The 27,155-nt window shown below is 38.0% G+C and overlaps 1 protein-coding gene across 1 annotated transcript in view; it reads right to left on the bottom strand.

Moving 5' to 3' along the window:
• The window catches only part of LOC124606682 (neprilysin-4-like), a 144,896-nt gene that overhangs the window by 73,528 nt on the left and 44,213 nt on the right, over positions 1-27,155 (bottom strand). Inside the window, exons 7-10 of the mRNA XM_047138697.1 lie at positions 18,616-18,813; positions 13,657-13,770; positions 7,230-7,371; positions 2,935-3,052 (exon numbers count right to left, since the gene is read on the bottom strand). Coding sequence (XP_046994653.1) covers positions 2,935-3,052; positions 7,230-7,371; positions 13,657-13,770; positions 18,616-18,813 — 572 coding nt within the window. The remainder of the gene's footprint in view (positions 1-2,934; positions 3,053-7,229; positions 7,372-13,656; positions 13,771-18,615; positions 18,814-27,155) is intronic.

Below are 27,155 nucleotides of genomic sequence, written 5' to 3'. Positions count from 1 at the left end.
AAAAATTTTCCCAGCAAACTGAGTACTCAAAGAAGTTCTGGGTTTGCAGACACTTGCCATTTACTCCACACCACGGTATTTCAACTGAGCTATCTCATACAGACAAAGACTTCTTCATCAACTTTTTTGAGGAGAACTTTGAGGGGGGAGTCCTGGGATCAGTGGCTCTTAAATCAACTGTATTTTGGAGGAATGTGGATGCTACTTCTCATGGAGAAGATAAATTATAGGAGTTTTTACATCACTTCAGCTCTGTTCATAAGAACATCCAAATTACTACAGAAACAGAGAAAGATGGTTGTCTGTCTGTCCTGGAACTTTTAGTTGGATGGAAGAATGATAGCTTTCTAGGGCATTCAATTTATCATAAACCCACTCATACCAGTTTGTATTTACAATCTTTGAGTTGTCATCGCCTGTCACAAATTATCAGTGTGCTTAAAACACTTTCACACCAAGCTTACAGTTCACCTAAAGAGATACACTATCAGTTCCAGCTAAAACTCAGGAAGTGAATAAAGAGGAGAGCACACCAGCAAAATCTATAGCTTTTCTTCCTGTTGTTGGCAATATTATGTTCAAGATAGCTAGAATCATTCAGAAATTTCAGGTATCCCACCTTCCATCAAAGGTGGCAGACCTTCTGAGGTTAATGAAGAATGATTTGTCATTGTGGAAGACTGGAATTTACAAAATACCTTGCCAGTGTGAAATTGTGTACATAGGATGGAGCACATGCACTGTTGCACTGAACATCAACACTGCACTCATCTTTTTCAGCCAACAATATTTGCTTTTGCTGAACACTGTATGCCCAGGACATTCAGTGAAGGTAATTTTGGACACATATATATCGTTTCAGGACTCCATTATTAAAGAACCCTCGTAAATGGGCATGGTGGAGAATCTGGTGAATTTGATAGCAGTTACCAGCTGAATAATGCATGGAACCCCATCATTTCCACTATTTGCTCCAGATGAACGACAGATTACACTGATGGCCACAGAAAGCAGCAACCCTGAGGACTGCCAAGTTCCACAGTTTCACCACTGATGGCACTGTCCACTGGGTAGTGCAGTCAGTCAGTCACGACAGTCTTTTAACTCATGGGTGGAATACACACAGTGCACTAGTCAATTGCAGGATAAGGGAAGTGTTTTTCAGTCTTCAGTGGCTTACCTGAAGATGACTGGGTGGTGCCCAGTCAAAATATTATAGAGTGTAGTGAATGATGACCAGCTGCAAGCTCAAAACTCAGACCTCATCCTGAGGTCTGAGTGACTGGCTTTCCTTTTTAACCTTTCCTGTCACAACCTCCTCTCCTCACCAAGGAAGGAACTACTAGCTCCAAAAGTTAGTATAATGCCATTGCTTTTATATGTGTCTATCAGAAATGTTAAACATTTTGCCTCTTGAAGGTAAATGCTGGCCACCTATCCTGTCTCATAATTTGTTAGTGTTCTCAGTCAAATTTTCCTTTTATATAAGAAACTATCAGCCTCGATTGTGCAACCCAGGCTGATAGTTTCTTATATTTTAGATTATCATGATTGCTGAATGGGCTGCAATGTTGAAAGTACCAAAATCTTCATTTGATATAATTTTCTACATCACTTGCTGATAAGTAAATGCTTCCTTGTCACAAATACCACTATTTCCCCATAATGTGGACAAACCTGAATGAACTGAGATGAAAGGGAAACTTTTCATAACTGATGTTGTCCTGCCTTTTGCTTTCACTTAAATAGCACAAGTTTTCTCAGGTGAATAACTAAGGTTGCACCCACATGTGGATAAGTTAACTAAAGAACTCAGTTCTTTTCCCATATTGCTTGAAAATATGTCTCACTGTGTTGCCCAATGGATGAGATTGCAAAAGCTTCTTCAGTGATATTGGGATTCTTACACTTATGTGCCAATACATGTAATCCATAATGATATTTAGGGTGGTTAATGATAAGATAGAATTTATAATCAACTGTGAAATTCGCAACGATTATATTAGAAGTAAAAATAATTCCCATGTAGACATGCCTAAGCTTCAGAATGAAGTTTTGTACTCAAATGCAAGACATCAGGTGGGAAATTTTAAATCCCCAAATAATTGAAAAAAAAGTAAAAGTTTATCTAATTAGTGACTCCTTCTATAATTTATCGTAATATGTGGATTCTGTAATGTAAATTCTGCTTGACTTTAATTTTCACATTATACCTACATTAATAATACCAATTATGTAGACAGCTGTTTAAAGTTACAAACACACTAAGAACAACAATACACTTAGCTTGAAATAGCAGATAAAAACAGAAGGTGTGCAGTGTAAAATCCTGGGAGACCAGTGGAGATTTTACCCTCTTCCTTCCACTTGTTGGAGGAAGGCGAAGGCATCTCTGCTAGGACCTTGCCTAGAATGGTGATGCAGGAGTCCTGTGTCTGGTCCCCTATGCTCATTTCCCTGAGTATGTGACTACTTTGACTTTGACCTTTACTCCTGTTGTTACACATTCTTCTACGATAGGAAACTTTAAGATGTCATTAATTTCTGTGATGAATAAAGAGCTGGAAACATTAAGAACTACAAACCAGTGAAAGAATCATGATTTTGTGCCTCACAGTATCAAGATTCCATAATGAAACTGCTCACACTTATACCCATCATCAAAATCAGTCCTCTCTCTCGAAGCCAAGTTTTAGTTCAAAACCATCAACAGAGTACTTATGAACTTACTTATTTGCAGCTCATTATTTATCCACACCTCATGATAGTAAATAGTTCCTTTTTCTAGGAAATTCTACAAGAAAATAAAGGTCAAATATTTACAAGTCTAATGTCACTTAATCTGAGAGGTGTTTATATTATATCACCAGAATAAAAATCCTGACACTGAAATTAACTTTAATATTATGAAGTAAAACAAAAACTAGCTTTTACCTTGGCTGATCTTCTTTTGTTCCACTGAGAACTTTTTCGAACAGAAAAGCAAGCTCACGCATTTTCTGTGTTGTGTCCCTGCTGACTGTCTTCACCAGTCGCCAGTTCAGGTAATTAGCTACAAAAGAATGAATGGATGTTATGTAGCTATGTTACCTATTGTAAATGACAGGCTATCACATAGTGACATATTAATCTTACTGCTCAGTTATGACAAAGTGACATACCCTGACATACATTAAACAGATGACAGGTGTTTGCTTTTCAACAGTGAAAGTTATTATTGGTGACTAGTTTCAAATGCAATGTTTATTCTCAAACTATAATCCGAGTCTTCTTCATATGAATAAGCCTAGAGTTATTAATAGACCAGAAAAGACTGTTGTCAGATTGCTAAGTGCAAACCAGCACGTAAGCTAAATATATGAGTTGTATAAATATTAAGTGTTTTATTAAATTACATATAACTATTTACATGATTAAATCTCAGGTAATGGTTTAAAATGAACATTTCACTCAAAAGTATTCATCAATAAATTTGAGTGTGAGCACAACTACAACAGAAAATAAAAACAGTTAAATCAAAACAACTGACTGATTCTTCCAACAACACCATGCTAGAATTTTCTAAGTAACCAGTTTTCTTATGATCAACTACTGTTAGCTGATAAAAGCCCGTATGCTAGAAAATGTATCAAACGTAAACAGAGTGTTGTAAATGTACAATTCCTGTGAATAAAATATAAGTCATGTCAAAAATAGGCAAATACAACTAAAGAATTAAATTTTTTTACATAATCAAATAATAGAATAAATAATATCTGGAATGTGAAATATCAGCTTACTTGAAAAAAAACATACAAAAATACAACTGCTCGTCATATACAGGAGGGTCCCACAGCACACAAAGATGACAGTGGCCATGTGTGTGTGTGTGTGTGTGTGTGTGTGTGTGTGTGTGTGTGTAGTTCATGTTGTTATTAATACGGTAAATGTATGCTCAAAAATATATTTGGGACAAACTACAAGGAAAGAATTAGGATTAAGCATACACAATTTGGTATCCTGTAATCCTGTCAGTGAAATATAAATTCTGAGCAAAAATTCGAAAGAAAACCTGAAGAAGTAGAGCTGATGTTTCTGCAATATGTGCTAGATGTATATTTAAAAGACAGAACTCAAAGTGTCAACACATGGAAATCACTTGGATTTACAAACAGTCTATCAGAAAATGTGAAAGATTGTCAACAAAAATAAATGGTCTCTAATGAGAACTCCATCAGGGATTCCATCATTGAAAGCTTTCTGATACTCACCAACAGGATGACAAGATTGGAAGCGACACACAAAATGGAGGAGCAATGTGCAGAAATATGAAACAGAATACAAGGGCTATCCACAAAGTACATTACGTTTTAGAATTAAAAATAAATAAAGTATTGGAAATTTTTTTTATTATGTACAGATGAAAGCCACACTTAAATACTACTTTTCTACATAGTTGCCATTTAAATTAAGGCACTTATTGTAGCGATGGACGAGCTTGGAAATTCCTTCGTCGTAAAATTCGGCCGCCTGCGCCTTCAACCACGTGGTTACCTCTTCTTGACACTGTGCGTCATCATCAAAACGCTGCATATCCAACCACTTCTTCATTGCTGGGAATAAGTGGAAGTCGCTCGGTGCCAGGTCGGGACTGTACAGCGGATGAGGAAACAACTCCCACTTAAAAGATTCGAGAACTCCGCGAGTGGCATTTGCCATGTGGGCCCGGGCGTTGTCGTGAATCAGCAAGATCTTTGAGCCCAACTTTCCCCTGCGCTTGTTTTGTATTGCTCTTCTGAGGTTGTGCAGAGTTTGGCAATACCTTTGAGAGTTTATTGTAGTGCCTCTTTCCAGGAAATCCACAAAAATTGTATTTCTATCGGGTTACTGATTAACCATGTGGTTGAAGGCGCAGGCGGCCGAATTTTACGATGAAGGAATTTCCAAGCTCGTCCATCGCTACGATAAGTGCCTTAATTTAAATGGCAACTACGTAGAAAGGTAGTATTTAAGTGTGGCTTTCATCTGTATACAATAAAAAAAATTTCCAATACTTTATTTATTTTTAATTCCAAAACGTAATGTACTTCGTCAGTGAATGACATAAAATCATTAAAAGAATCTGTAAGCTGCACTAGATATTTACTTGATCTTGACCATGCATGTGCCAAGGTGAGCTCACTGGAACCACGTTCCTATCCAGTTCCCCTTTCTTCAGTTGTCCATGCCTGCATTCCCCCCTCAACCCACCCCCCACCCCTTCCCTAACTCCTTTCTCCTCTCCCCCACACTACCTGATTCAACAGCTATTTCTGAAGGAAGATATTGTTCAAAACTCAGCAACATTTTCAATCCTGATTTACAAGCTTATAAGTTTGCAGCTGACATATCTCTTTACACAACATTTCAAAAACTTCCTTCATTGTCCTCATCATGTGCTGAGCTAAGATTTTGTAGCTCACTGTTTAGACTCCAGCCAAACAGTGAATGGTACACACTGCACATTACCCTTGTGATTGTTTCCCAGTACTGGTAACTAACAGAATAGTCTATGGAAATTCAAAACCAATGGAAAGCATATGCAAATAAGTGAAAACTTATAAGTAACAAGAATTCTATCAGACAACACCTTTTACTAAAAATGTCTTAATAGGTACTCATCTATGACCAGAGAGAGATTACTGAGATGCTTTATGACACTATTTAAGCAAATTGAATACCAGATCCCACTCTTAACATCAACCAATGCCTCTGTCCATATTGATAAAACTATTCACCCCATTAATTTTCATTTCCATCTCTATTACACTGTCTCAAAAATTTGTTGCCTCTGCTACAATGCTGGTATCTTCATATTTCATCCCTGTTCACAGATGCAGTGTTTGATAGTGTTTAGTTAACTGCTTGAGTGGGTGTAAAACTTGAGTTTTTCACATCTTTGTTCAACAGTTACACAATAGCAACAAAATCTGCAATAAATAGCTGACAATGACAATTCAGGAATCGCTTGAAATATTGTGTAAATATACAATGACAACTTGGTACAAACACAAAAATGTGTATAAACCAGCTGTTTCACCAAAATAGCCTAAAGTATCATTTATAATCTTGTTTATGCATCTTTCAGCTGTTCAGTGCCTCAACTAAGAGGTGAGTGGTTATCTTTAAATACTCCTTCCATTATTTGTATTACACACAGAAATTGATAATATCATATTAACACCATTAAAAAGTGTGGCCTCCCTTGTGATATGAGAAATTTTATGGAAACACCCTTCACAACTGTTCTCTCTCTTTTATCAAGTAGATGTAAAAGCAGTGATCCTGAGTTAAGACAGAGACTCAGCTTTGAATGAAAAGTTATCTAAGACGTTTCATGAATATTTTCCCATTTATTTGGTAAAAGTTAATGAGATTAATATTATGGGATATGCTGGAAACAAGTGATGCCGGGAAAGTCATAATAAATAGAAATTTTGACTGATTAGTAGTAGTAATAATAATACTAATAATAATAATTATATATCTCTTACAGTTAATACACAGTAAAGGGGCAGTCAAATGAAAACTGAACACCTGTCGCAATGGAATGGACTGGTTCCATTAAAAAATAATCACCACACACATTAAGACACTTATCCCTTTGGGAAATGAGATGATAATACCTGTTTCTTAGAATAGAGTTGGTCCCTTATGGATCCACAACTGCACCAACCTCCTCATGTGACTGAAACAGACATCCATGCTTGTCTTTCTTCAAGTCAACGAAGATGTGCAAATCACATGGTGAAAGATCTCAGCTGTATGGAGGATGTTGCAGTGTTCCTCAACCAAATTGCTGAAGTATAGCTTCATCCAAATGGCAGCATACAGGTGGGCGTTATCATGGAGCAGGATGATTCCATGTGTCAGCATTCCTGGGAGTTTTGAATTCATGGCATGTCATAACACACAGTTAAAATGACAGGTGTCCCCATTGTTGTTACATTTAAATACTGTTACCACTGAAGAAAGATATGCATGGATGTCAGTTCCAGTCAGATGAGGTGATGCAAGAGTGGGAGTGGTTGTGAATCCATCAGCAGCTAACTGCATTCTACGAAACAGAAATTGATCATCTCATCTCACATTGGGATAAATGTTTCAATGTGTGTTGAATAGAACCATTCCATGGTTCCATTGTGATAGGTATTCAATTTTCATTTGACTGCCACTCATAGATCATGAGTGTTATGACAACATTTACTCACCAATCACCCTTACAGGTGTGTTATCAAGAAGTTCTACTAGCTTAAATAAATAGTCCATCTCCTTAACCACAACTGTCTCATCATAACCTATCTTCACATCAATGTCATCAAATAAATCTTCCATGAGCTGCAACCACTGGATCTGGAACCATGAGGAATCTTGACTAAAAGCATGAACCAAATTTGAAATCCTTTCCAATACACAGTGACAATTAACTTTTATATTTACAGTTTACAAGAAATACAGACATTTTCACATAAATTGGATCCCATCCATTCAAAATATGGAAGTTAAGAGATGAATGTGTACATTATGCCTTGTCAACCGTATGTTGAAATTCAAATAACAAGAGCAGGAGTGAAAGAATACATATAAGGAAAACACACATTAAATCTCAAGAAGAGTTAAAACAGAAAAAAAAAGAAAGTAATACTGTGCATTTATTCTGGAATAGAACAGGACACTCCAAACTGTGACTTGTGAACAATACTCAAAAACAACCAAACAAAGGTTTTGTAAGCTGCTTGCTTTAAGGATGAATTACATTCTCTTAGGAGTCTTCCAATGAATCTCAGCCTGGCATCTGCCTACCCTAGAGCTAGCTTTACACAGCTGTTCCACTGTAGGTTGCCCTGGACACATACCCTGAGACAGTTAATGGTTGTGACTGTTTCCAGTGCGCCACTACAAATTGTATAATCAAATAATAATGGAGTGTTCATACATATTGTAAACCGCAACAGCCTTATAACACTCCCTCAGGTATACCTAAAGCTACTTTCACATCTGACAGTTTTTTTCCTGTTAACAATGGCCCATTCTCAAGTGTTCTCAGCATAGTTTGTTATTGACGCACCTATCAGCGTACAGCTAAGTAGTCAATTCCATTTTGCCACACAATATTTTGAAGACCAACCCAGCAGTCTTCTTTAGGTGCTGTGGGCAGTATTACTACGCATATTCACTTCCTACACTCCAGACAGACTATAAACTGTTGTTGGTGCTGCATGCTGTTTATAGCTGGATTTGACTCCTAGCACGCACCACATCCTTTGAACTTGATTTATTTCTCACAGTCCTCACTGTTACCCATTGAAACACAAATTCTCTTGGTGTTTTTCTCCTCTAATAGCTGAGATGGGCAGATGAGAACTTAATAAATTGAGTGCCATATCCCAAGCCTTCCCTAACTTGAAACTCCTGTTCTGGTTTAGTACAATGGTGAGTCAAATATAAACTGTAATTATTGTTTTAAATGTCTGTTTGTAAATGGAGAGCAGCAAAATCCAAGCTAATTGTTGCTTTTTTTCCAGTGATTGTTCTCCATAGGTAGAGTGATGCTGTACCATTTTTTTTAGTCAGAATCACAATGTCAGAGCAAGAGATACCGCTATCTGTTGTAGAACACATTATAATGGAATCTCCCACAACAGAGAGTGTGAAATCATCTGAAATTTTGAAAATACTTGCGGCACATTTCAGGGACTACATCCTAAAAATCACTCAAACAGTTTTTATGAGGACAAGAAACAGTTGAGAAATCTCACTGTTGTCACCCGAGGACCAGCATGACTGAGGAAAATATTCGCTTGTTAGTCAGCTTATTGAAGGTGACTGCCAAATCACAATTGATGAAATTGTTACTAGGGTTGGCATAAGCTATGGTACTCTTCATGTGATCTTTATTTAAAACCTTGGATTTCGGAAAGCATCTGCAAGTGGGTGCCTTGTCTTCTCACTACAGAGCAGAAATTTCATTGTCTTATGGAGTGCAAATGGCTACTTACACACTACCAAACTGAAGCAGAACAGTTCTTGCCCTGGATTATTACCTGCGATGAAACATAGGCCTGAACTTAAAAAAAAAAATCGAGAATTATAACATCCTTTCTACAGTCCAGACTTATAGATGAAGATGGTGCTGTCGAACAGTTCTTGTGCACAGCCATGTTCATTATATGAAAATGATATCAAGAAACTGCCTGTCTGCTTAGAAAAATAAGTTTTCTATTCAGGAGACTGAATAGAAAAAATAAGTTTGTGTGGATGAATTTTTCTGAAGGTTAAATTAAAAAATAAAATAAGATAAAAATGAATCTGGTTTATATTTCATTCACCCTCATAGGTTTCTTAAATTTTTATTTCAATCAACTCCTTAGTTATACTGTGATAGAAACTTGACATGTGCGCCATGGTACTGGTCTCACTGTACTTCATTTCATTAATATACTTGAGGCTATGGTCAGCGGCAACTAATTAGCATGGTTGTTTTAGTCCAGTGTGTTCCTGAAGTTCCTTTTGCCCTCCATGACTGTTATAATAATGTGCCCCACAAGACATTCCTGTCACTTGAAATACAGTATACACCTGGATTTCAGAGGCCTAGATTATCTTTAATATTACAAACAAGACTTTTTATCTTTGATGGAGTCCAGACAGTGAGTACACATACTAACACTGCCAGCAGCACTTGAAGAAGATAATTGGGTCAGTTGTCAAAATAGCGTGCATAAAATGGAATCATCAACTCATCTTTATATCTGAAAGTACATCATTAGTGTTGAATCATATCTGATATTAAGTCCTGAATCCTGTAGCAATGTTAGCACAATAGACTGTAAGCTCATATTTAGTTCAACTGACAACATTGCACAACTATCTTGTAGGATCCTCAGGTGTCCATCTGTGTCTCATCCTAATTACTCTGTGGTATTTCAGCAATGTCTCATTGCAGTCTTCAGAAATCCCTAATGTCAGTCACCAGGGATCACATGAAGATGGCAACGAGTCTGTTTGAGAAAATATCATGGAGTAATTACAATGTGACCCAAACAGAGATCCAAGAATTCTACATGTTAGAAACATGCCGGAAAAAAATAAGACCATGTAATTACACAACTGTACTGAATGCCTTCTGGGATTCAAGGAACATGACATAAGTTGGCCTCTGCTATCTTATGTTTTCTGGATCTCAAGGTCAGACAGAGGGAACTGAGTTTCACAAGTTCATTGTTTGCAGAATCAATGTTGATTCCTACAGAGGTTTTTTGTCTCCAAAATGATCATAATACATTATCGTGTTACATACGTCTAAGCAGTCTGTCATAATTGATACAAGCCTGAAGTCATGAGCATCTGTCCAACCACACTTCTTGGAATCGGTAATGGCCTGTAGCTTTTTCCAACTCTTTGTAATGTTTTGCTGCCCCAGAAAGCTATGATAAACTGCCAGTAGAAAGGATGCAATTTATTTTGGACAATCTGTTTGCATTATATGCCACTGATCTAGTGGATGGCATCAAAAGCTCAATGAGGTTGTTTACAGATGATGCTTTTGCGTATGTCAAGCTGCAATGCCAGAATATTGTAGCAAAATGCAGGCATATCTCTTGATGCAAAATGCAGCAATATCTGTAGAGGATCAGCAGCCATATCAGTACAGGAAGTAGACCCCCTATGTACATAAGTACTGCAGATGCGAGACTGAAATTTATTGGAAGACTGCTTAGGAAATGTAACTCATCCATCAAAGAAGTTGCTAAAAAACACAGATTTGACTGATTCTTGAGTACTGATCCTCATTTAGTGAACATGGGAGTGTTACAGAGATGCTCATAAAATACCAGGCACTAGTATAGAGAGGCTGCCTCACAGAGAAGATTACTATTAAAATTCTGAGGTCATATAGTCCAAGAAGAGACAGGAAACATGATACTACCTCTCACATCAATTTCATGAAATGACCACTTCAAGAAAATCAGAGGAATTAGAATTCATATAGAGGCTTACCAATAGTTCTTCTAGCCAGGAATGGAACTGGAAAGCAAAGACATGATAAGGATACCAGAAGAATCCTCCACCATACTCTGTAAGGTGGCTTACAAAGTACACATGCAGATTTTGATGTATCGAAAAGTGCAGGTATTCCATTAAGTCTAGGTCTCTCTCTTCTGTTGACCAATTGTCTTTAATTTGCTATTCTACAACTGCTTATCTCAATATCTGTTGTTTTTAGCATTTTTATGATGACCAAAACTTCTCAGTGAAACAATTTTTAAAGACAGTCTTCTCTGTGTCATCCAATATTTTTATCCTAAAAAGATTATTGAGTGACTGAATAAGCAACCTGGAGTAGTCTGTGCACGTTATATGAGACTAAAACCTATTGGGATGTTTTGTTACATCAGTAGGTAGAATTTTACATTTGAATTTATTGTGCACGTGTCATACTATTTCCTTTAAGCTCACTGTGGCTTCATTTAAATCTGTGACGTTGGTCTTAAAGTAAGTTTATTCCGTTAACTTCAGATCATCGGTAATCACAGCAGCTGTTGATACACTTCCCTGCCTCATTCATTCTAACAATGTGAATGGCTGTGTTGTAAACCTGCCAGTGAACATACCCATCATAGAAGAATCTGTGAAACCAGTACAAGGGTGATCTGCCACGCCATTGATCATTCAAAGAACAAACTTTCTGGCCCAAACTGCTGGAGTTGGCAATTATGTGTGAGTGAGGCATTCTTGCTTTTGTGAATAAATGGTGTGTGTTTCTCTTTTTCTGATGAAGTCTGTGGCCAAAAGTTTCGTGTAAGTGTCTTTTTAACTGTGCCTGTTTGCAACTTTATGTGTCATCTTCATTGTAACTAGCCATCTATCTTTTCCTACATTGTTAAACTTTCTCCAGATATGTGTAAAGAATGAACTTTCATCGGCAAATATCTTTAATGATAACAGTCAGCATTTCTTTGCTAAACATGTCCTGGAACCTAAAGCAGTGTTTCTGCCCTTCCATCTTGCAGTCTACCTACTCTTAACTTCACTGATTTCTTCTCCTTTTGCTCTTCTTAGGTATCTTTCATTTCTTTCTACTGTTCCCCATTTGTTGCTTGCATGCTGGAGCTTCTCTCTGCATTTAACAAGCATTTCCTGCCCCTCCCCCTTTTATAAATACACTGTTATTATTATTCAAGATTTATATGTATTTAATCCATTTCCTCTATATTTTCTCTGTCCTTTCCTGTGTCTGCTTTATTTACCTTTTGTTTCCATCTGCCCTCTGAGGTATATTTCAATTTTTACTTTTCAGCTTTGATGTATCAGTTGCCTGCATTTCACTGTTAGTCCCTTCCAATTTGACATTCAGCATCTTAAAAAACATACTTTTATGTCTAACTCCTCTTTAAAAATGTATGTTGCTCTTAACCTTACCACCAAAGTTAAGTGCTGTCAGATTTGGCTAGCCCTTGGATGGGTTACTGTTCTGATCTCCTGAGCACTGTCATGAAAACTGAAAATGGCTGGGAGAGCGGTACGCTGACCACACACCCCTTCAAATCTGCATCCAGTGACCCCTATTGGCTTAGGATGATACAGCAGTCAGTTGGTATTGTTGGGCTGTTTGAGGCATTTTATGGATAGTCTTGATCTTACATTTAGAGTCATGTTTCTCACCCTCCTGTACCTGATGCTATTCTCTTTAATCTGGCCTGTTGCTGTTTGCTCATTTCTCTTGGTGAAGAAACTACCACAGAGCTGGAAGAGTTAGAAATCTGATGTTTAGTTTTCATCTGCAAGTCTACTCCATTATTTCCAAATTTTGAAGTTGACACGTAACTGGCCAAATTTTGTGACACAGGTTCCTTTATCTGGCTACATCTGTGATTAGCCTACAACTCTGCTTTTTGTGACATTATGCAAAGTTGATCAGAAAATAGTATCTTTTCTGCAAAACTCACAGCAGAACACTATGATAAATTTGAGAGTTATAATAGCGCACATTCTGTTGGAACAGGACCCACAACATGAACTTTGTCTTTTGTGAGCATTGCTCTTACTGACTGAAGTACCCAAGTATGACTTCTTTCTGGCTATCCAAACTTCTCAGAAGTTCTCCTTCTTACCTCACTGGATCAGAGAAACAATGGTGTTTCTACAGTCATTAAATACATGACTATTTTGCAATTAGTTTCCTAATTTCCACACCCTCTACGGGACTCCTGAAGGTCAAAACCATTTTTTCCCGACTGTTTAATTTACTGGAACAAGTTGAACTTTTACTTCAATGTTTATTGTGGGTTATCAGCCAGTTTCAGTCCGCAGCCATTTTCAGATATAGACGTAGATTGGTGGCACACCACTGATGTACATCTGCATTTGAAAATGGCTGCAGATCAAAACTGACCAGTTGTACACAGTAAATGTTCAAGTAAAGGTTAGCTTGGTACAATAAATTGTATGGTTTATGGTGAGATAATGGTTTTTACCTTCAGAAATATGTTTTTTCAATTCTTTTCTGTGCTAATGTGATGTTTGGTTAACTGAAACAAGAAATAAATATGAATTTGACTGCATCCATTTGTTTGATCGAATAGGTTATATTTTCCATATTTTCCTAGGTAAAAAAAAATTGAAAAAAATACCAACCCGTGAATGAGTATTTATTGCTTCACTGTTGTCAGTCCATTTTTGTAACTCCCTTAGCGTCATTGCATTATACATCCTATAGGCATTACGGCGCATTTCATTAGGTGACATCAACTAGAAAGAAAAAAATAAAGTTTATCTTACCAAATACAATGAAAAAATTTGCCAAATGCATGGGACATTCCATTTCAGAAATCACTAGATGACAGGTAATGCCTAAAATTTGGTATACTTGGTACACTCTTGACATTGTGGATCTCAGAATTTTGAAATCCCCAATGATTTCTGAAATGGAATGTCCCATGCATCTAGCTCCAACTACCCTTTTTGCATTCGAAGTCTATTACTTCTTGTTGTGTGGCCATAATCATGTTGGAAACCATTTCACGTGAATCATCTGAGTATAAATGACAGCTCCACCAATGCACTGCCCTGTTATATCTTGTGTGCATTATAGTACCGCCAACAACAGTGTCAGAAAAGATAGATTACTACTTACTATAAAGATGACACATTAAGTTACAGATAGGCACATTTAAAAGACACTTACACATAAGCTTTCAGCCACAGGGTTCATCAGGAAGAGAAAGAGAAACACACACCATTCATTCACATAATCAAGCACACCTTAGGCACACATGACCAGCAGGCCATTTGTATTTGCTTGTGTGAATGAATGGTGTGTGTGTCTCTTTCTTTTTCTGATGAAGGCTGTGGCCAAAACTTATGTGTAAGTGTCTTTTATTTCTGCCTACCTGCAAATTAACATCTTAATGGTAAGTAGCGATCTATCTTTTTCTACATTTTTGGTATTCCAAGCTGGAGTTTCCATTGTTTGATACTACTGCCATCTATATATGTGCATATCAGTATCCCCTGACTTTTATCATATCAATGTATCAGTCAAACCAAGGACAAATTTTACATGTGGGGAAGTATTTATCGAACAAAAGTGCCTTAAAATGGGCCGAGTGGTTGCTTGAGCAGGGTATAAGGGAGAGAAAAGTCTTGAAGTAATCAGTCTACAGCAGGCTGTACAGTCCCTGCCCTGCCATTGATCTGCTAGCAGCTCAATGCTCAACATTTGTTCTTGTAATTTCCCCTTCCCCATCACGCATTCGCTACCAGAAAGGAGAGGGTAGGTCCTTGTAAAACTTAGTTCTTTTGAGCCATGCCAGTCCAGGTGGCATTGGAAACAGGGGAATCCCAATTAGGAATAATAATTTGTTCATGGTACATTAATTGACCTTCCTCCACAACAATGCAGTTGCATTTGCAAGAGCTGCATGTTGACCTGCAGGGAATGACATTGTTGAGTCGCAGTGTTTTGTGTATTCTGCAGTAAATACTCCGCATTAGAGAGCTTTGCCAGCCTACTCATTAGTGCACTGAACTTTTTATGATGAAAGTAAACAACAATTTTACATATTTATGTGTACCTGTAACCAATTACTGCACAGTCATTGGTCAGTAATAATATAAGACAAGTTTATACAGTAATATTTTTTTGCATAGTAACATTTTTGTTTTTCTCATCAGTGATGATATTGCAAAGATTCAATGTCCCCACTTGGGGAAGGTCTGAAATTAAACCTATAATTGGCAAAACAGCACCAAGGAGGACGCGTAAATTACATGACAAGAAATTGCAGTTTCAGGGTAGCTGGACCATAAACTACTTCTGTTTTTCCCTTCTTCATCGGTTGAATAATATCTTTCATCTTATTTGCAAAAGTGTTGTAGCTGTGCTAAAGGAATACAGCTTAAGGAGAGATTGCAGAAGCGTACATACTGCAGTTTCTGAATTTCTGGAAGAACTACAAAAATTTGTTTGGAGAATTGGGGAATCTAATTGTACCACATAAGTATATTTATTAATCCATTATTGACATGAATAAAAAACATTAGGAATTTATGAATGCATGATTTTGCAGCAATATATTTTGTAAAAAAATTCTCTCGGGCATCCAGCTGTGTCAAGTGGTTTAAAATCCAAGAGCTTTCTCTGGTTACTCTTCAGCCATTGTCAGGTGGTGACTATCATGTTGTTGCTGTGACACAACCACCTGTGATGTCACTGACACCCAGTAACACCATGCAAGGGAATATTTTGGTCACACAACCATTGTGGCCACTTCAACTTTCCCATGCCCAGGTCCCAAGCTGTGCTTAACAGCAGACCACTGTTTTTACTGAGAGTACTTTCAGAAATTTTTGATCTCTGTCACCTCTTTTATGATAAAATCCCAGAAACCACATTTCTTTTTAATAGTAGATGTTTCATTAATGCAATTCAGTGCCAGTGTTCAAAACATGATGTGCTACTGCTGATTTCTCAGGATAATGTTGGTGGGAACAAATCACATGTTCTATATGGCAGTGTTCAATAGTGCACACAGTCTGTCCAACATAAAGCTGTCTGCACCCACATGGTATTCTGTATATTCCTGGCTTTTTCATGATCATGGAACAAGAGATAGACGTACCTTACATGTACCAATAAAAATTAAACAAAACATGAAAAATATTTTCTACCTTGGAATTAAACTGTGTAATTAACTGCCAAAGCAAATGATAGACATAAGTAAAACTGACATGTTAAAAATGGCAGTTAAAGTATGCATCTTAAATAACATATATCATACAGTCAAGGATTACTTACATGTTACAAAGCAGAGGTAAAAAGCAGGGTAAAAAATATTAGGGTTTGTAAAAACTAATAAATAAAACATTTGTCTCATTTCACAGTATACTTTCAGTGAATAATGCATGTTACTAGAAAATTGTAGGCAAGAAATCTGTGATTGAAATTGCTAAGTTCCTTTTATATTCGTGAAATTCAAATTCTCCTTCAGCGATGGTTTACAATTTCTGTATTTATACAATGTCTGTATTTCCTTCCTTATCAAGGAATACTGATTCAGGATTTCAGACCGATAAATGAGAACACACAAAGAATAGAACGAAGAGACATGGATATAATCAAGGTCCTGATGCCAACTAAGGCTATATATACTTGCTGTGCTGGTTAAGTGTTCAAGGAGACCAAACAATGAAGGTCATCAGTCTCCTATTGACCCCCCAGGACTGAAGCAGTGTACCCAATCTGTCTGCACATAGAGTAAATTCTGTGTGCAAGTGTGAGAAACTGTTCTAAATTTTTGTGTAGCACATATCTGAGGCAGAACATGTGAACCAGTTCAGTATTCACCAAGTGGGATGTGGGAAATTGGCTAGAAACTGCATCCAGGCTGGCCAGCACACTGACCCCTCATCATTAATCCACAAAACAGATTTGATTCAGGACCAGCATATCTCCTCATATTAGAAGCGGTTGCATTAACACACACAGGTACCTGGATGGGTCATACGTATATGTAATTACTCTGATAAGATGTAACTAAGTAGTCTAACAATATTGTGAAATCATTCTGGAATTAAGTAGATCTGTAAGTAATTGTAAATCAGTATTTTGCAAACTTTTATTTATTTTTATTTTTATTTTAACCTAACATGTCTAATACATTTGTAAAATGATCTGCAGATGAATAAACAAATAAATAACTGACTGACTGCACAAACTTTCCAAGTTTTTCATATACATGGGGCCAGGTAAATGAATGCACAGCCAACTTAACAATAAACAAAACTATGTTTTGTGAGAGGTGTGTCCAATCCATTGCCGAAACAGATCATCTGTAGATGGAGCAAATGAGTCTCCCACTGGAATATCATCTGCCTGGTCAGATTATTCATAAAGAACTGGAAGAGCAGTTCTGTAGAGGTTTTGAAGGGGAAATGTGTAAAGAGATTCACAGAAGGCTCACCTTGAGATCACATTCACCAAGATGCAGTCATTTAATCTGATTGACAAAAGCACCTGTACTTTTTATGCTATAGGGAAGTTCTGGTAAAATGTAAATGTTTTTAGATTAAAGAGACCATTGACCAAAAAGCAGATGCAAGATCGTCAAGAGGCACACACAAAAAGGAAAAAAACTTGCTAGCTTTTGGAGTAATCCTTTTGTTGAGCTGAGCTAGAGTAAAAAGACACGGCACACACACACACACACACACACACACACACATGTATACACTTGTCTATGCCCTACATGATCCCTGCTTTTTTATGTACTGGGCCAATATTTTGATGGTGTATAACTCAGGAATGCAATGGTATTCACAATGGCCTGTCCCCTTCTGGTACTTTTGGGCAGCCCATAAAGTGTAGGTTGTCAGGGCATCGTAAGTAGTAAATGCTTGTAATAGCTTCTTCCAGTGACCCTTTCATCTCCTTCATTACTTTCACAAGCTGCGACAATTGAAGATGGCGACTCTTGAAGATGGGAATTTTTGTTAGGTTTGCTCCTCAAAAGAAATATATCCTCTTGCATCGTAGTCAGTGCATTCCAACTGACAGCTCTTTTGTCTTTGTTAGATTGTAGAACCAGGCTGAGAGAATGACTGTTGATCACAAAGTTTGCTCAAAATTCAGAATGTCTCTCAATTATTTTCATCTGCAGTCTGAGGAACTGAGTGCATCAAGTGAAAACTGTCTCAGACACCAAGCATTTGTCACAAGAACTGAGCCAAAAACCAAAAATCTTCCAGAAAAAGGTCTACAGCCACCACTAGATTTCACAAGTCTTTCAGAGGGGGCACGTGTGAAATGGTAGCACAGTAGTGTCACAATAAAACCACCATTCACTTGACAGTCAGTACCTCTTGACAAAGGCATTGCCAAGAAAATCATGGAAATTTAACCACTGCATATCAAGGATGTTTAATTGCGTCATTGACATGGTCAAGTTATACGAATGTAACTGAATATCAACATCAGAAACCAATGTGATAAAAATGCAACATATTTCCAATAATTGGTAGTGATATAATGGACTACCATGTACAGAAACCTAATTCAATGTGAAATTATTTCTTGGTAAACAAATAGTAACTTACGCGTGCTAGTTGAATCTCAAACTCAACAACATTGTATGAATCAACACTGATACTTGAGCGAAAAATTGAAGCATTATTGTATGTGGCCAACTCTATTGCAGAAGCCATAATCCAGCGGCGATAAGCTTCGAGTTGCTGCCCGTACATATCTGGGGCTATTAACATTGAACGGTGCATTCCAAGAGATGGCTGATCTATCTGAAACACACAGTATCAACATAAAATATGAATCTCTTTTATTAATTTTATCTGAAGAGAAAACAAAATTTTTAAAAGACCAAATCAACATTCAATCAATAACAATGTAAAAGTATATATATTACTGTGCTGTATCTGTTTGAGTAGATTATCACCAGTCACACTTTGTTGTTAGGGTAATATGCAGAAGTTCCCTGGAGTGGAATTGAATTCATGAATTGAAATCATGTATATTTCACAACTCCTCCTGTATAGGATAAAACACACACACACACACACACACACACACACACACACACACATTATATATAGTGTCTCACCCAACTCTGCCACCTCAAATATCAATAGATATTAAAAAATGGTTTTCACCAGCATGAACATATGGCAGGGGCTTAGGAATCCAAATACTATGCGAAATTTTAAAACATAAACAAATACTATTTTCAGCACAAACTTCTGTATTTTTAAATGGACACCCCCTATTATTTTGTATGCAATCAATAGCATGAAAAAATCAGAAAAATAATGGTGTTGTTTGCATCACAATACGTCAGTTGCATCTCAAGAAATTGTGAAGCGAAGCTTATGCTTGAAATAAATGAAGCGCACAGCTAGCACATGTCCTGAGACTCAAGTGTGCACTTCATGCTGCCAGTAATCGTGATGTGATAGATGTACTACATCAGTGGAGTGTTAATGGGTGGTGTGGTACTGTATGACAACACATCACTGGCCAATATTTCATTGATGGCATACCTAAAGGGGGATAGTTTTAGCCACTTCTTGAGCTGTACCTTACTTGAACCGGTCCACCTCTTATAATGTGTCAAATAATGCGGTATCAGAATGATGGGTGTCCTGCGCATAATGTTTATTGTTGCGAAATGAAAACTAGAGGTACAATTAGTGGTAATGTACTTGGTTTCACATTTTTAAGCCTCATAAGTTCTGAAATAGCAACGGCGTCAGTTTCTGAAGTAATGCATCGCATGTAGTACTGTGCTCAGAGTAGGGGTTGCCTGCACTGGCGCCTGTATCCTGCAGTAAACATACCAATATCACCATGGCATTCTCTGCCTTCAGTGTACAAGTGTCTTCTAATCTGGTCAGCCGAACTGCTCTCGTATTGTAACGTAATTCACATACATTGCCACATTAAAACCTGTTTTCTTGTGGCTTGTTAAATTTGCCGTCATCTATTCAATATGCCGGCCTTAAGTAATGAAGAAAAGCTAGATATTATTTTAATTTATGGTGAGTATCACAGGAATTGAACCACAGCTGTGACATTTTATGCTGAACTCTACCCAGATCAGCAGTGTCTGTCACGTCGAACCATTGGCAACATCTGCAAGACACTCACGGAAACAGGAAGCTGGGCTCCCACAAAACATCGACATACAATGCCAGCAACTGGCAATGGAAATGAAATTGCTGTTCTGGCTGCTGTAGTGCACAATCTGCAGGTGAGTGTGCGAGAAATTGCACAAGGTGTAGGAATAAGCCACAGTAGTGTGTGCAGAATCTTGCATCAGCATCGGTTTCATCTGTTCCATATCTCACTGCACCAAGAACTGTATGGGAATGACTTTGAATCCTGCATTGCTTTCTGTCATTTTACACTTCAGCAGTTGCAATGTAATCCAGTATTCCTAAGCAATACATTGTTTATGGACAAGGCTTCATTTACAAACCATGGTAATGTGTGGAAAATGCACTACTGGTCTGTGCAAAATCCCCAAGTAGGTGGATGGGGTGGGGAGGCACTGAGAGATGGCCAGCACGGTCCCCCGATTTGACGCCATTAGACTTCTTTCTCTGGGGTGCAGTGAGATACAGAGTGTATCAAGAACCACCAATGACAGTAGAGGATATGCAACATCGTATTACTGCAGCGTGTGCGGCAATATCTGTAGAAACTCTACAATCTGTGCAACACTCTCTAGTTACCCATCTGCAAACATGTATTGACGCAAACGGAGGGCAATTTGAACATATGTTGACATGACACAGTTTCATTGGTCAAGATGTGGGTGTATTTTCAATGCTGGATGTAATGCACAACAATACAGTTTCTGTGGGTGACAGGGGACTAGTAAATGTGTTTAGCAAAGTGAATTCAAGTGCATTATCTGTAGTTGTAGCTCTAGTTGTCATTTCGCTAGAATAAACATACATTTACAATTTGAAAAATGTAACTTTGCATTGGACATGTTACTTGTTTATTTTTGTGGATTGTGCATACCTTCCCATTGTATGAGCCCCTGACACAGGCAGTGTGAGGTGCACGCTCGAGTCACAGGACGTGCGCTAGCTCTGCACTTCATTTATTTCAAGTGTCAACTTTGCTTCCCAATTTCTCGAGATGTAACTGACAAATTGCGATGCAACCAATTTTGTGATTTTTCACGCTATTGATTGCATACAAAATAATAGGGGTGTAATTTTAAAAATACACAAGTTTGTGTTGAAAATAGTATTTGTTTACGTTTTAAAACTTCACATAGTATTTGGTTTCCTAAGCCCCTGCCGTACATTCATGTTGGTGAAAACTGTTTTTGAATATCTATTGTTGTTCCAGAGGTATTTGTAGCAGCAGAGTTAGGTGATCTATTTTTCATACCTCTAAGTGATAAGAGTGGTCCACCCCAAAAAATTTTTTCTTATTTTTTGGACAGAACTTTTTATTTTTATTTTTTTATGATGTGGCATTACAAAATACATGCAACCCTTAATTTTCATCCTTCTACCACCAGCTCCTATTTTTTAATAGCAATTTTAATAATTTAATAATTTTCAATTATCACTTGATCAGTTATCCCCGCCAGGTGTCTACCGGTGATAGTCTTTCACTATTCGATAAATAGGTAATTGAAGAAAGCATACCAAAAGCAACGACTCGAATATCCCTCCTTGAATCAACGTAACTAGACCCAGAAGTTTAACTAGGTAGCACGCGTCATTTGCCAAACCGAAATTTAGGCCTAGTGCACACAAATCAATTTTTATCATAAGGAAATATATTGTATGAGCAAATTCTTTTAGTGGAACAAAGAAGTTCCCATGCTCTCCTTTGTTCCTCTAAAAGAATTTAATCGTACAATATTTTTACATACGATAAAAATCAATGTTTGTGCACTTGGCCTTATTCATTCATAATGCTGGCGAACATGTTTCGACACGAAATTGCCGCTATGTTTGTACGCTCATGGACAAGCCATGTATCGGCTGCGATTGTTAAATCCGTCCGATCTACCGTAGAAACGCTAGAACTAATAGTCGCCGATACTGCCAGACTTCCCCCTCAGCCTTTTGTCACTCTCTACACAGTTTTCGGCCATTATATATATATATCTGTGTGTGTGTGTGTGTGTGTGTGTGTGTGTGTGTGTGTGTGTGTGTCAAACAGCACACATGGAAAAAAAAACTCGTCACAAAAACTGACAACGGCAGGGAGAGTGGTGTGTCAACTACGTGGCCCTCCATATCCGCATCCGGTGATACCTAAAGACTGAGGATGATATGGCAGCTGATTGGTACCATTGGGCCTTGAAGGCCTGTTCAGACAATGTTTGTTTGTGTTTGGATTATGATGATCATATCTCCCTATGTAAACTGGTATTAACAAAATATGTTTACACACTGAGGAGAAAGTTGGTAATTGAAATTTCATGAGGAAGTCCTGCCACAGTGAAAAATGCCTTTATCTTTGGTGTTACAAATATGAAAGCAATCCCAGAGGTACGAAGCACCTATTGAAACTAAATCTAACTAAAGCAGAGAGCTCATACAATACTAGGTACTGAAAGCTGGATAAAACCTGAAATTGACAACAATGAGATTTTTAGGATAAATCTAAGTGCATATCGAAAGGATAGGCAATTGAAAAGTGAAGGTGGTATATTGGACACAGCAGATAAATAACTCAAATCCATTGAGATGGAAACTAAAGCTGCATCCAAGATGGTTTGGGCAAGACTCAGTATCAAAATTGAGCATGAATGAGTAACTGGACCTTTGTGTCGACCATCAGACTCATTCCTAGATGTAACTGAAAATTGTATGGAAAACCTCATTATGTTAGAACTATTTTCACCAATCATGCTGTCATTGAAGGAGACTTTAACTATCAAACAATCATTTGGGAAAATTACAGTTTTGCAAGTGGTCGGTGTGAAAAGAGATTCTGTCAAGTATTACTTTTGATGAAAATAAATTAGACCTAATGGTAACAGATAGACCTGACCTCTTGGAGGATGTCCATGTTGAAACTGGTATTAGTGGCCATGAGGCAGTTGTAGCAACAATGATTACAATGGTGACTAAAATAGGTAGTAAGATTTACATGTTTAGTAAGCCAGATAAAGAGACAGTGTTGTAATATCTCAAAGAGGAACTAAAAACATTTACATCTGGGCGGGAACATGCAGGACAACTGTGGTTTAAACTTAAAAGAATAGCTGACCATGCACTGGATTGATACGTACCTAGTAGAATAGTACACGATGAAAGGCATCTTCCATGGTATGAAGTCACTGTAAAGAAAATTCTAAAGAAAATAGAATCATAGATAGAGAGATGTGAATGAAACATTTGGCTGTCAAGAGGGCAATCCATAAAGCATTCGATGACTACCTTAGCAAAATCTTATTGAAAGATATCGCCCAAAACCCTAAAGACTGGTCATACGTAAAAGCTGCCAATGCCATCAAAGTTTGTGGCAGGTGCACCTGAATGATACAGGAACTAAAATTGAGGGTAGCAAAACAAAAGCAGAAATGATGAATTCCATTTTCAAATGTTTCTTTCCTAAGAAAGATACAGAAGTACTACCTCAGTTTACTTGTCACACCATTGCAAAGATGAGTGATGTAGATATTATGTAGATATTATTAGTGTCAGAAACATTGAGAAGCAGCTAAAATTTCTGAAACTGAACAAGTCTCCAAGGTCTGCTGGCGTGTCCGTCAGCTGAGTTGTATGTCATTTTAATCACAGTGTACCACAGATCCTTTGATCAAAGAACTGTGCCTAATAATTGGAAGAAAGCAAATATCACACACATATACAGGAAAGGTAGTAGAAGTGATCTCACTGACATCCATCTTTTGTAGAATGCTAGTACATATTCTGAGCTAAAACATAATGAGGTATTGCAAATGAGATGACCTTCTCCATACATACTGTGGATTCCAAAAACATCAATGATGCAAAGCCCAACTTTCATGTTTCTCACTTGACACTGTGAAAGCTATGGATGAAGGCAATCAGGTGAGTGCAGTATTTCTTGACTTCCATAAAACATACACAGAAACATAAACATACACAGAAACTTGTATGTTTCTCGCTTGACACTGTGAAAGCTATGGATGATGACAATCAGGTGCGTGCAGCATTTCTTGACTTCTATAAACCATTTGACTCAGTGCCACACTAACAATTATTAACAAAAGAATGACTGTATGGGAAGATTTCTTGGTAGGGAGGATGCTGCATGTTATCCTGGATGGAGGGTCAACAAAAATTGAAGTATTTCAGGTTTCCCCTAGGGAAGTGTGTTGCGTTGGGACATACTGTGGCTGAGCCAGTCACCTGGTCACTGCAGCCCCTGGTATGTATACTCATGGCCATCATGTCATCGTACTCCTGGCATCATCCACTTAAGCCGGCCACACTTGGTCAAACACATTGTGTGCTTACTTACATTGGTGGACTGCAGTGACAACCCGGCAATCTGTGTACATAACAGCATGTAACTCTGTGTACATTCCCAACTCCACTGGGCTCCATGAGAGGCATTAGCATCACCTGCCAGCAGCATGCGCATTCATAACTGTGGTGCCGTGAGCATGACACAATGTTGTGCCCACATGTTATGTGACATCTCTAAGAAATCCTACCACCATATTATTAAGATCCTGTGTGACTACCAGACAACAGTGTTAACTCACACTCCAGGCTCAATGTCAGCTGTGCCCAGCAGTCCATCTACTGGTATCATTCACCTCCAGCAGTTCGCGTGCAGCCCAGGACTCCAACAGGACATCAACCCAATGCGGCTTAGGACTCCAACTCTATTCTAACATAGACACCATACAGGCATTTCCTAGGCTGAATAACCTGGCCAAGCCTGTCGGCCTCACATACCAGCCAGCCTGAACCTGACCAAGCTGGACACCAACCCTGACACCACCACTGTTTAGGACATTGACTCGACACTGACCATGTGACCAAGGACTCATAGCTGGATACCAGTGGAGAGAATCTATCGTCCTACCTGAAGTGGATATTATTTTCTGTTTCATGTCAGAACTGCGAACCATTCATTTATGTGTTTCTTAATAAATGTGTTTCTTTCATTGTACCCTTGGAGCCAGCATTATTATATTTTGCCTTTGTTACCATGTAAGGACAAAGGACATAAAATGACCCTTGTTCATGTTCTCCATTCATTACCTAGCTGACAGTATTAACAGAACCTCAGATCTGTCACAGGTGATGGAGATACCTATGATGAATTACTGTCTGAAAAAATCTGCACAAATATTCAGTCAGATCTGGATAAGTTTTCAAAGGGTTTCAAACAGTGGCAGCTTGCTTTGAACATATAAAAATATAAAATTATTCATGACATAAAAAGAAAAATGTAGCATACTATGACTACAGTATCAATGATTCAGTATTAGAATCAATCAACTCTTACAAATAACTGGGTGTAACAATTTGTGGGGATGTGAAATTGAATGAGCACATAGGCTCAGCTGTAGGAATGACAGAAGATAGACTTTGATTCATTGGCACGATACTGGGAAAATGCAGTCAGTTTACAAAGGAGACTGCTTGGAAGTGACTTGCGTGTACTATCTTAGAAAACTGCTCAACTGCATGAGACCCATACCAAATATGTAATACTAACAGGCAACATTTAAACAAATACAAAGAAGAGTGGCACAGATGGTAACAGGTTTGACTGATTCACAGGAGAGTGTCACAGAAATGTTGAAAAACCTGAACTGTCAGATTCAGGAAGGCAGATGCAAATAATCCCACAAAAGCCTGCTTACTAAATTTCAAGAACCAGTATCAGGTGAAAGATCTAGAGATACTGGAGTATTTATCACACCCATAGTGACTTTGAAGACAAAACTAGTATAATTACAGCACCCAAAGAGGCATTTCAGTAGTCATTCTTTCCATTCTTCTTATGCAGTTGTAACAGGACGAAATAGTGACATCTGGTTCCATGCTAACAAGGGAACCTCCCCATCGCACCCCCTTCACATTTAGGTACAAGTTGGCACAGTGGATAGGCCTTGAAAAACTGAACACAGATCAATCGAGAAAACAGGAAGAAGTTGTGTGGAACTATGAAAAAAATAAGCAAAATATACAAACTGAGTAGTCCATGTGCAAGATAGGCAACATCAAGGATAATGTCAGTTCAGGAAGGCCGTGGTCCCGTGGTTAGCGTGAGAAGCTGTGGAACGAGAGGTCTTTGGTTCAAGTCTCCTATCGAGTGAAAAGTTTAATTTTTTATATAATCAACTTCGCTCTCCAAAATTCCAGGACATGTTCAGATTTGCTTGGACATATGCAGGATTTGACGGTCCACACACGGAAAAATTTGAAAACGTTAAAAACATATGTTTTGACAGAGCACAGGGAAAACTGTGCAACTGTGAAACTGTTGCATTCATTTGTTGCAGTTTATGTGACAAACTCTTATCTTTTCATCACTTTTTTGGGAGTGATTATCACATCCACAAGAAAACCTAAATAGGGCAAGGTAGAAGAATCTTTTTACCTATTCGCCAAGTGTGTAAGTTAGGTGGGTCGACAACATATTCCTGTCATGTGACGTACATGCCGTCACCAGTGTCGTGTAGAATATATCAGACGTGTTTTCCTGTGGAGGAATCTGTTGACCTATGACCTTGCGATCAAATATTTTCGGTTCCCACTGGAGAGGCACGTCCTTTCGTCTACTAATCGCACGGCTTTGCGGTGAGGTCGCAAAAACAGACACTAAACTTATTACAGTGAACAGAGATGTCAATGAACGAACGGACAGATCATAACTTTCTGAAAATAAACTTTTCACTCGAAGGAAGACTTGAACCAAGGTCCTCTCGTTCCGCAGCTGCTCACGCTAACCACGGGACCACATGCCCAGAAGCTCACAGCTTCCTTTATGTTGTCTATCTTGCAGATGGACTACTCAGTTTGTATATTTTGCTTATTTTTTCATAGTTTCACACAATTTCTTCCTGTTTTCTCGATTGCTCTGTGTTCAGTTTTTCAAGGCCTATCCACTGTGCCAACTTATAACTAAATCTGAGGGG

Source organism: Schistocerca americana, chromosome 3, assembly GCF_021461395.2.
Source record: "Schistocerca americana isolate TAMUIC-IGC-003095 chromosome 3, iqSchAmer2.1, whole genome shotgun sequence".
Taxonomy (NCBI): Eukaryota; Metazoa; Arthropoda; class Insecta; order Orthoptera; family Acrididae; genus Schistocerca; species Schistocerca americana.
Note: the sequence above shows the minus strand (reverse complement) of the source record. Positions and strands in the feature narration are given on the sequence as shown.